Source organism: Pygocentrus nattereri, chromosome 11 (genome assembly GCF_015220715.1).
Source record: "Pygocentrus nattereri isolate fPygNat1 chromosome 11, fPygNat1.pri, whole genome shotgun sequence".
NCBI classification, from domain to species: Eukaryota; Metazoa; Chordata; class Actinopteri; order Characiformes; family Serrasalmidae; genus Pygocentrus; species Pygocentrus nattereri.
This window is the reverse complement of record NC_051221.1, coordinates 29,266,695-29,277,054: the sequence shown is the minus strand read 5'-3', so window position 1 is coordinate 29,277,054 and position 10,360 is coordinate 29,266,695. Positions and strand designations below refer to the sequence as shown.

Sequence of the window (10,360 nt, the reverse complement as noted above, 5' to 3'; positions counted from 1 at the left end):
TGTGAACTTTGTGCGATGAACTAAACTATTATTTTGGGTGACTATTTAACTAATTAAAACCGAGCGAGACGCTGACCGGAGGAGGGCAAATATTATTTGGACGACGACGGACTTCGGCATTCCACGGGGGGGTCTCGACGGCCACCCGGCGAGGGAAGTCTGGAATATTTTTATTACATTTTGTGTGTGTGTGTGTGGTGTATTGTCATTTAACTGCTCAGGGCTATCGACCACGTCAATTACAGTACAGTACAGGGTATATCGAAGTGTTTTATCACAAGCGTGTGTGCGTGCAGTGTTAGTTTGCTGTGAGATATTTACATTTTGGAAAGAGTGGCACGTGTTGCAGTGAAATTTACATCCTGGACTGTTGAGGGACTAAATGTTAGCCCTTGTATGTTTTAACACATTTGATTGTTAATAAAGACTGTTATATGGAGACAATTTATACTTGCTGTGTGTGCAGGTGTGTTATCGGGCTCACCCGGACCAGACCGGGTATTTAAAGGTGGTGGCAGCGTATAATATTGGTCCAGTGGCTGAAAGCCCTCTAGTGGTTCCCAAAGAGAATTATAGGTATTCCTTTAGGGACACCACATAAAAAAAAAAAGTGGGGGGTCATTATAGTAGCTAAATATGGAGAGCTAAATGAGTAAAACGTTTCCTCACTAACATGCTTAAGTAAAAATATCACTCAAAGTACAGATCAATTAATTTCACTTTACTGGGAGTGAGTGTAACTACCTCGGCTCAGTGAGAGGCTGGTTGGACGACGTGCTAATCTCACCAAAATATCCCCAAAACGTAAATTCCACCACCAGCCGTTGAACACTGAGCAGGGTCTATCACTCCTCCTGCCCGACAGGGGGCGGAAGAACAGCCTCATCGTTTCCGCCCTGCGCCTTAAACTTCCCTTAGAGCCCTTTGAGGCTCTCTTCGCTTATCCCGATCGACCATGGTGGGTACCTGAGATTTTCACTCTCGCTGAAATCTGTTGTAATCCTTGTTTAACGCGTGTCGTAGGGCGCTATTAAACTCGCTGCTGCTGAATTTAGCAGCACACGGCTCCGTATGTGTGAGTATTAGAGGCGGATGGCTCTTATTTCGGAGATAAATGCTGAGCGGAGCGGCAGGAGCTTCTCTGTGAGGGCAGCGCTGCGGTTCTGCTCGCTAACACGGGAGCAGCGGTCAGTCCGGCTTCAGGGCGGCGAGGACGGAGCAGAATAAGTGACCAGTGTGTTTGTGATAATGAATGTAGAGTCAGCCTAGAGTGGCCGTGGTGGGGGGTTTGGGGGACTGTCGGAGAGTGTTAGCCCGGTGACTGCCGGCTACCTGCTGCAGAACCTCTGGCTGGATCACTGCAAACTGGTTCACTGTTGGTGAAGCGAAGCGGTGTTTCCGGCTTGTTGTGGACTTTATTGACAGTGGTCATGATTTATATAGCGTGATACAGCTTTTGCTGAGAGTGACCCACTCTGCGTTTATCAGACCACCCAGTTGTGGTTTAGTCGGTAGCTGAGCTAGAATCAAGTGCAGGCTTCATTAGGGTAACTAAGCAGGTCATTACTGGGTAACCCGTGAGTCCCGTGTCTTGTCCTGCAGGTATGGTTTAATCTGGTGGATAAAGGTGGGCGGTAGTGCGAGATGTCGGTGCTTCGGCAGGATTTGTATATGTATTTTTGATGACAGCTGGTAAGTTGAGAAAAAGTAATGCTATATTCTAAAATATGAACTAACCTACACTCAAACGGTAAATGTTTCACACAGTGCTGCGCTGAATCCAGTCTAACATGACTAATGAAGCTCTCTTTAGTCAAACATGCAGCTGGAAAGTGATTAAGTACTGACGATGTATGTGATGTACTCAGTGCTGAGGTAACTTACCACGATAATGATAAATATCAGCATATTGTCCAGCTGTAGCGGTGTCTTCATTAGGCAGGTCAGTTGTAATAAGAGAGGCAGCAAAGCACCGCAAGTGTAGTTCATCTGTCCTCCTGGAGAGCTCTTTTTGTGTATGGAAGTAACAGTACTCTTAAATATTCATTCTTCTAATGCGTATTCCTGCCCTTTTTCCCACAGGGACGAGTCAGGACCAAGACGGTGAAAAAGGCCGCACGGGTCATCATCGAGAAGTACTACACCCGGCTAGGCAGTGACTTCCATACTAACAAGCGAGTATGTGAGGAGATCGCCATCATTCCCAGCAAGAAGCTCCGCAACAAGATCGCTGGGTAAGACACTGATCAGCCTTGCTTTGCTGTAGTTTAAATTAAACAGTAAGGGGCTTTACAAATGCATTTTCTGGTTTCATAGGGTCGAGACAACCCCGTTCAGTTGGCCAGTTCACAAACTACAGCTTTTAAAACTGGCTGATTAGTCTGACCGTGCTGTTCGTCTGATTTCTGTAACTGTCATTACAAATTAAATTTTGTAATCGCAACTTTATTGCATTTCTTAAAATTCTGAAGTTTATAAAATGTTGCAGAAACACTGAACTGTACTTTTGGCTCTGAAAAAATGCAGTAGGAGAGTCGCATTTAAAAACTGTCAAGCTATCAATGCAATCTATATGCGTCTAATTAAACGGACTAATTCTGCTTTATTTATAATGAAACAAGCAGATGGTCACTGTCCTTTAAGTACAGAGTCTCCAGTATTCTCAGAAATGCATATCATTTATCAGTGATGATTAAATATTGACATGTTGCCCACCCTTATTTTGAAATGCATATTTCATAATCTCTTGGAACCTGGTCTTTTGTAGCACATTGAGGTCATGTTGCAGTGTTACCTGTGCGTTTGCAGGTATGTGACCCACCTGATGAAGCGCATCCAGAGGGGGCCAGTCAGAGGCATCTCCATTAAGCTGCAGGAGGAGGAGAGGGAAAGAAGGGACAACTACGTCCCAGAGGTATGTTTGGGCTCAGGCCTGCTGATTTTGTCATCTGCTGCTCAGCAGAGAATAGCCTAATTAATGAGCTGTTTAAGAGTGTTGTTTAATCTTCTGGGAACCTCTTTTTGACTTTGGCTTTGTTTATAAATGTGTGCTGGATCTGAGCAAATGCCTGACACAATAAGTGTTACAAAGTCATCTTCTGTTTGTCTGAAATATTAAATGTGCAGAAAAGTTCACTGTGCCACATTGTCTTTGTTGTGAGGTTCAAAGTGTTTATAGCCAGTTGGTCTTTTGGCTTGGGTGAGGATGACCAGATGTTGAGCACATCCTAGAAAGTCTTTACCTAGGAGCTCCCCCTGGTCACTTTTTACACAGCGGTTCATATTCTGCCAGTTGCGGCGGGAGTAAAAATTGATGCAGCCTGATGTAATATTTTGTTCAAAAATGTCCAGGCTTAAGTGTCCCTTTTTTATTGTAAACACTTATATGCTGAATTAAGACTAATGGAATACCAGAGCGCAGTTCTGTTTTAATCCACAAGATGGTGAGACCAAGGTGTCTGTCAGTGGGTTAGAAGTCAGTCAGATTTCTGATATGTTTGCTTGATGTTGTAAATTGCACTGGAATGGTGTATTTGTTGAAATATTTAAGGCTAAATCTTTTTCCCCACTTCAGTTCTGTTTTGCTTCAATTAAAAGAACCAAATCAGCAAAGCATAGACTTAATTAGTTTTTAGGCAGAACAATTTTTGGAGAAGTAAACCAGTCCTAATGAAAATGTTTTCAAGATGTCATAGTACAGTATATCACAGCTTTAAATATTGCACTAGAATCACACAGTGACTCAAGCATTGTGATGTATCTTGGTGTTGAGTGAATCGCAGCCTCACTTGTCGGTATCTATTCCTGCCTGCAGAATGTAATTGGTGGTTTGTGTTGAAAATGAATTGAGTTTTTGAATTTTATGAGGTTTTCTGGTGGATTTTTCACTTGGTGTAATTGTTTTTCCAAGTCCTTATTGAAGTTTTACATATTGGTGAGTTAGGTCAGCCAGTCCATGTTTCACACAGTAGTGCTATGTTTTGATGGAGCAGCTCATGACCGAACACAGTTGCAGTTTTGGTTGATATGTTTTGTTTTGCCTAGTTAAGGTAACATTGTGTTCATTTAACTTTAAGTAACTGACCAGTGTTTTAGAAAATATGCAGGTTGATGTTCTGTTGCATAATCCTTGATTCAATTGAATCATCAGTCAGGAGTTCCATAGAGAGAATGTGGCTAGTAGTAGAACTAGCCACTAGTGAAAGTGCATGATCGCTTAACATCACGCTGTTAGCGTTTATGGGAATTACTTTTAACATTTAGCGCTTTAGTGATGCCAGAATCCTGTATCGAAAGTGACTGTGGCATGTCTGGTTGCCAGGTCATTGATACTACAGGAAGAGAATGCTGAAATCTTTCCCGTGTTTGCAGGATTTGTTCCTGTCAAACCCTGTATATTTCAGACATCTGCATGTTTGTTTCTGTATCATCTAGACAACGTTTAATCTCCATTCTCAGTTTAGTTTCAAAGTGTGTTTGAGGTTAATTTGCCGCAGTAACACAGCTGCTCCTCTGCTCGCGGTTGAGGAGGAATGAGTGAGCTTGTGCTTGAAATGCTTTAGACCTATTTATACAATCCAGATGGATTTAAATGTGGAATTTATTGTTTTAGGTGCATAGTCTGCAGCTGAAAGCTTTTGATCCCTTTCTTAATTGGGCATTTATGTAACGGCAAGCTGTCTGGAGCGGATAGTCTTACACTTCTTGGTAACACAATTAACTTTCTCTTTACAGGTTTCTGCCTTGGACCAGGAGATCATTGAGGTAGATCCTGACACTAAGGAGATGCTTAAGCTTCTGGTATGTTTAATTTTAATCTTAAAAACTGAGGAGTGAGCCCCTGTATCGAAAGTGACTGTGGTGTCTGGTTGCCAGGTCATTGATACTACAGGGAGAGTGAACTGAAAGTCTTTCCCGTGTTTGCTAGACATGTTCTTGACAAACCCTGTATCTTTCAGACATTCACTCACACACTTGTTTGTGCATTGACGAACGTTCTTGTGTTACTTTTTACTAAGCATTGTTTTGAGTTTCAGTTGGCCTCTAGTGGCCCTTGAGATGTTAGAGTCTTAACCCATTCTTCTGTTTGTTCCTCTTGCAGGATTTTGGCAGCCTGTCCAACCTGCAGGTCACCCAGCCAACCGTTGGCATGAACTTCAAGACTCCACGAGGAGTCTAGATGTTTGTAATATATCTCGTAATAAAACTGTGGAAAATTTTACTAATGAGCTTGAGTCTTTGTGTGCTGTTAGTTATCTGAACTAATTGAGACTTGGGGTCTCTGAGTCAAAAACGAAGTTGAACAGCAAAAGCAAGCGATTTGGGCAAGGCAGGCAAAGGTGGGGGGATAGGCAGAGATATCTACCCAGATATAGTGCACAACTCATTACTGCAAAGGTGATGTTTCAGTGTTCACATGCAGTCATATTTTTGGGATCTCGGTCTCCCAGCCACCAGGGGGCTCCACTTAGAACATTTCAAATTAAATAAAGATGAAAGCACCTGGTTTGACAGATTTGTTCTTGATTTAGAACTTTCACATGCATCACAGGACTTGAATTGAGATGAACTGAGCAGAGCTCCAGTGCATTTGGTTTATGTAATTAAGTGTAACTACATTTTTCATGGTTGGCATGACCAACTATTCAATGAAACAAATTGCAACAGACAACTACTTCACCTCCCCCACTTCTAATGTTATGAGTGAAGTGACACTTGTTCTTATGCAAGTATGTATCAGTCCTGCTGTCTTTATTTTAATTTGCTACAATAATTATGGCCCAACTTTTGAGTAGCCCAGAGAGTGCCAATTTATTTTACTTAATCTTAAAGCAAATTGTTCTGACGTATAAATTTAGGTTTTATGCTCATAACATAGTTATGTGACCTTTTCTAAACTCAAAATACATCCAGGCCTGCCATCAGGGGTCGTTTACTGGGGCTATGCCTAGACATTCTATTTAGTACATGTTTCTTTAGTGGATAGTGGCAAACAGCTAACTAAGCTTTTGTGTGCACCTAATATTTGGTTCTGGTGCAGGGTCTTCAGAAACCCCTTCTAGTTGGTTAGATGGGTATAAATCTGGATCTGTTTTGTGGAATGATGGAGCTCCTTTGGAATGAGCTTTTGAAGGCTTTCAGATCCCCACAGCAATGTTTCAGTATCTAGTGTAAAGCCTTCTCAGAAGAGTAGAGGCTTTTACTGCAGCAAAGCGGGACAAACTTGTGTACATGCACTATAATCAAAATTCTTTACTGATCCCAGAGGAAAATTGCAGATAAGTCCTCTGGTGTGCTGAAAGTGACCTGAAGGAAGAGAGTACAGTGCTTAGAACATATTAATATGACTGTTCCTACAGTTTGGTGGTCTTTATCTGGCCATTTGGGAATGTTTTTAGACAAAATAAGTTCAGAAGGTTCAAGAAACACTCTGCACTTTGGTCCGGAAGTGCTGGAATCCTGCAGTTTGGTGATTTTCCTAGTTAATCACATCTGACTAATTGTCAGGTTTAATAGGTTTGTTAGAGCAGACATCAAACATTGCTAGAATCTGGCCTTCAGTTCTCCTTCCCTGCAGTAAAGCCTAAAACAGTCATTTAAAAGTCAGAGGAGAGGGGTCTGATTTTCGGACGACGTTATACGTCTTTACATATTAACATCACATGCACAGGCTGAAAAAGAGGACAAAGCAAAATGTCCTTCTGCAAACTGCATGCAATTACACATTTCCATCAGAGAGGAAAAACCAAAGACCAAATCCCCAAAACTTACACAGTGCTACACTAAAGACCTAACGTTGGATTAAAACAGTGGTGTTGAATCTTAACCTGTAGGTGAAGGTTCTTATTCAAAGAAGGAGCACATAATCAGTGATTGTAAGCACTCCTTCTTGTTTGGAATAAAAGCTGCAGCCACACTGACCCTTTGTGGATAGGACTGGGCACTCCTGGGTTAAGGTCTTGGTTTTGGTCTCGTAACCCTGTAGTATTCTAGATGGTGCATGTGGGACCGTTTTGAACAAGTAAATTCTTGAGAACCAATTGGCACCCAGTATGCTGTATCTTGGGAATGATTTAGAAAACAATGTCTCTGCAGGAATCAAACAGAAAATATTCTATTTTACCTTGAAAACTAATCGAATCGTGCTCCAATTTACTCAGGGTACCACAAAACACTCTGCTTTACATGAAGTAGGAATCACAACACGCTCCACTACAGAACAATACAGTCTGTTCATTTCATCTTTTGTCATGAGGAATATTACTGTCATTGAGTACACCTCACAGTACAACTCTTTGGTTGTAAAGACAGAATAGTGTGCTGAAACTGTGGATAGCTCAGATGAAGGGAAAAGGATCCATTAATTTACAATTTTATTAAATCTGTCAATGAAAAACACAGACAAGGAGAGATGCTATTCTGTCAATGTCGGGAAGAACAGTCAGCATGGCTAAGTGAGAGATCAGGAGCTTTTGGTGCAAAAATTCATCACTATTATTGCAAAAATGTTTGATTAATTTCATCACCATCACACTAGTCCATACAGAGCAGCACTGTTCAATGTAATGAGAAAGGGAAGAGATGACAACAACAAAAAAAAAAACAACAAAAAAAAAAACTAATGGCAATAATAGTTAATTATAATCATATAATAATTACAAAAGAAATAAAAACATCTCTAAACAGACAAAACACAATCACCTCAATAATAAGACGAAATTCGGTCACTGTCACAACATCAGAATTTCTTCTTTTTTTCTTTTAAATGAATTAAATATTGTTTTTAAAAATATTTCACCATCTATTTATACTCGTTTTTATTGCGAAAATAGGCGACTGGACTAACTGTGATGATGAGAGATTGAGTCTGGACAGTGGAAATGTGGCGTTGGCACTGAGAGAGAGCTGCAGTGTGTGCAGGGTGTGCAGTACCCTCTTTCAGCCACAGGGGTGACAGTCAGTCTCACATTCCAACAGCCTCCCACAGCAACAGCTGTGTCACTGTAACTGTCTCCATGGCAGCAAGGCTCCATCCTTCAACTAAGCTGCATTTTAGTCTTTGCGGTGGAGCAGATTTTGTAGCTGGACCAGTGGAGCTCTGTACATTGGTTGTTATCCTTGAACGAAACTTATAAACACAAGTGCAACTTCAGTTTTTACACATCCTCAGTTGGAGATGTTCAGGAACAAAAGGGGTTCAGGTAGAACCAGGACAGGTTTGGGTTCGCCTTGCTAGAAACATGAAGGTGCTTGCTGACGAAAATAAAAAGAATTGTTCTCATCTTACAACAGTAGGAAGCATAAATGTGGCAGCAGGGTCAGGAATGCTTAGAGCGTCAACAACAGCAGGAGGCTCTAACCAGAGGCCCTCGCTGTCAAGGACTCCGGCTTCACCCTGTTTAAAAAATGAGCGAACTGACAGAAATGAAGTAGAGGAATCTCAACACATGAGTGAAATGCACATCGTTTTGCTTGTCCTTTTTCGGCATCAGTCTCTCCATGTTTTCATTAACTCACCACTGAGTAATCAACAACAATGAGCAGTCTGTAGAAGTCTCTTGTATTCCTTTTTTGTTCACTCTATGCACTCTCTTTCATTTCTGTTTTAATCCAGAGGCAGCAGGTGTGGCTCCCCCTGCTGTCTTGGAGTCTCCTTTGTGTCTGCAGGGGCCTGGAGAGTGGCATGCAGCTCTGGGTGAGTGTAAGCTGTGAGGTTTTCTTGGGGTGGATTCTGGGGGGCGAGGGAGGGTTGTAAACAGTTCTGTGGCAGAACCTTGGCTCAGGGGGCTCTGTCTCTGTGGTGGGGGAGGGGGGAAGAGGAGAAGAGAGAGAGAGGAGAGGGATAGAGCAGAGAGGGACTCAGGTGGGCTTCCCGTTAGACATGAGAAACAGTAACAGCAGTAACACTGACATGCATGTCGGGATTTTAAAACATACAACATAATATGATCCCCCCAGCTCACAGTGCACACTGTCAATACAAGGCAGTGATACCAATACTTGAGATTCCTTGAGGTTTTTGGAGGCAACTGGAGTTTAACTACTGGAACATTGAGGCTGGTAAAAGATAATGAGGGGAGTTCAATAACTATTTAAACTATTCAAGAACATTCAAGAAAACTTTGCACAAGGCTTGGGTGCATGCCTTTCGGAACATACCCACAACTATTAACTAAAGATTTAAGACACAAACATGGCTGAAGGATGTAAACTGAGCAGCAAAAGATGATTCCTTAGTGTGATCCACTAGTATATTCTTCTCTTGCTGTTCTGTTGTGATTCAATGCATCACCCTATTCATACAAGTGTTACTGATATGAACAAGGGTGGGGAAGAAAAAGACCATCATAGTTACTGGTCAGCACCAGCTAAGCATGTGTGAGTTTGTGCCTGATGGGCTGACCATATGTAACGAATGCAGATTTCAACCTGAACTAAAGACCAACAGTCATATAGTAGCCCACGTACGTCCCTCCTTTAAGCTTCATTCTCGCCCCCCTCTCTTTCACCTCTCTTTTTTTCCCCCCCAGACTGAGAACAGGGTGCAGTCCTGGAGGCTGCCACTAGGGGGTGGGAATGAGTGTCTGAGGGGAAGATGCTACGAGTTGAGCCAGGGGTGGTTCAGGCAGTCTCTTGCCGAGGCGCGTTTTTCTGGAACCATCTCTAGCATGGGCAGCAGGAAATGCGTGAAGTGGCCTGCGTCCTCAGGCGACCAGCCATACTTCTCTACCAGCACGTCAAACAGGGACCACGGCTTCAGTTTAGTGATGTGCCGCAACTCACCTACAGAGCAGAGAGAAAACTGCAGTTAGTGCTTTTAATAGTGCTGCAGTTTTTGTTTGACCCTTTTGGGACAAAAATGTAAAATTGGATTCATTTTTGGCAAAAGAAATGAAGGCTCACTTTGCCAACAATTAACTATTATCTTTATACCAGACACACTTTTCAAAGTTTGAGTGAGTTCTAATAAATTTTGCTTTTCCAACAGCAAATTTCTCTCATTATGCGACCCAATGTTTCAGATGCAGCTGATGTACTTGACTGGCACTGGCAATGCAGATACTGATAATACCAATAAAGTGATTGAGGGCCAGTTCATTTAGCATGTACTGTACATATATATGTAAATAATCACAGAATATATGCACTACATAGCAGCTTTGCAGTGTTATTTGCAGCAAGCAGACATTTTCATATACCTGCAACAGAGAAGTTGACCCTTGCCCTGAAATTGCTATCTTTGGTGTGGCCCCAGATGAGGTGACGAGTTCATCGGCCCAAGCTGATGCAATAGCATTTACATCTCTACTGGCCCGCCGCCTCATTCTATTTAATTGGAAATCAGCATGCCCTCCCACTC

General features: G+C 42.2%; 2 protein-coding genes and 2 non-coding genes across 6 annotated transcripts in view; 3 read left to right on the top strand and 1 right to left on the bottom strand.

The window, feature by feature from the left end:
- The first annotated feature begins 855 nt into the window (after positions 1 to 855).
- On the top strand, positions 856 to 5,221 carry zgc:114188 (uncharacterized protein LOC541327 homolog). The gene is made up of 5 exons (XM_017699397.2): positions 856 to 958; positions 2,083 to 2,234; positions 2,809 to 2,914; positions 4,735 to 4,800; positions 5,102 to 5,221. Exons 1-5 carry the CDS (start codon positions 956 to 958, stop codon positions 5,177 to 5,179), a joined length of 405 nt encoding a protein of 134 aa, XP_017554886.1. The 5' UTR covers positions 856 to 955; the 3' UTR covers positions 5,180 to 5,221.
- On the top strand, positions 4,283 to 4,406 carry LOC119264501. The gene has a single exon (XR_005131073.1). It is a non-coding gene; the product is annotated as a small nucleolar RNA SNORA71 (small nucleolar RNA).
- LOC119264502 lies at positions 4,839 to 4,961 on the top strand. Its single transcript, XR_005131074.1, has one exon. It is a non-coding gene; the product is annotated as a small nucleolar RNA SNORA71 (small nucleolar RNA).
- Positions 5,222 to 7,356: 2,135 nt separating the features above from the next.
- Positions 7,357 to 10,360, bottom strand: part of srpk2 (SRSF protein kinase 2) — a 63,920-nt gene continuing 60,916 nt past the window's right edge. For 2 of the 3 annotated variants that reach the window (XM_037543028.1, XM_037543029.1), the window contains exon 17: positions 8,655 to 9,783. In XM_037543028.1, coding sequence (XP_037398925.1) covers positions 9,599 to 9,783 — 185 coding nt within the window. In that variant the 3' untranslated portion in view covers positions 8,655 to 9,598. Of the gene's footprint in view, positions 9,784 to 10,360 lie in introns of all 3 variants that reach the window. The other variant, XM_037543030.1, reaches the window with a different exon arrangement.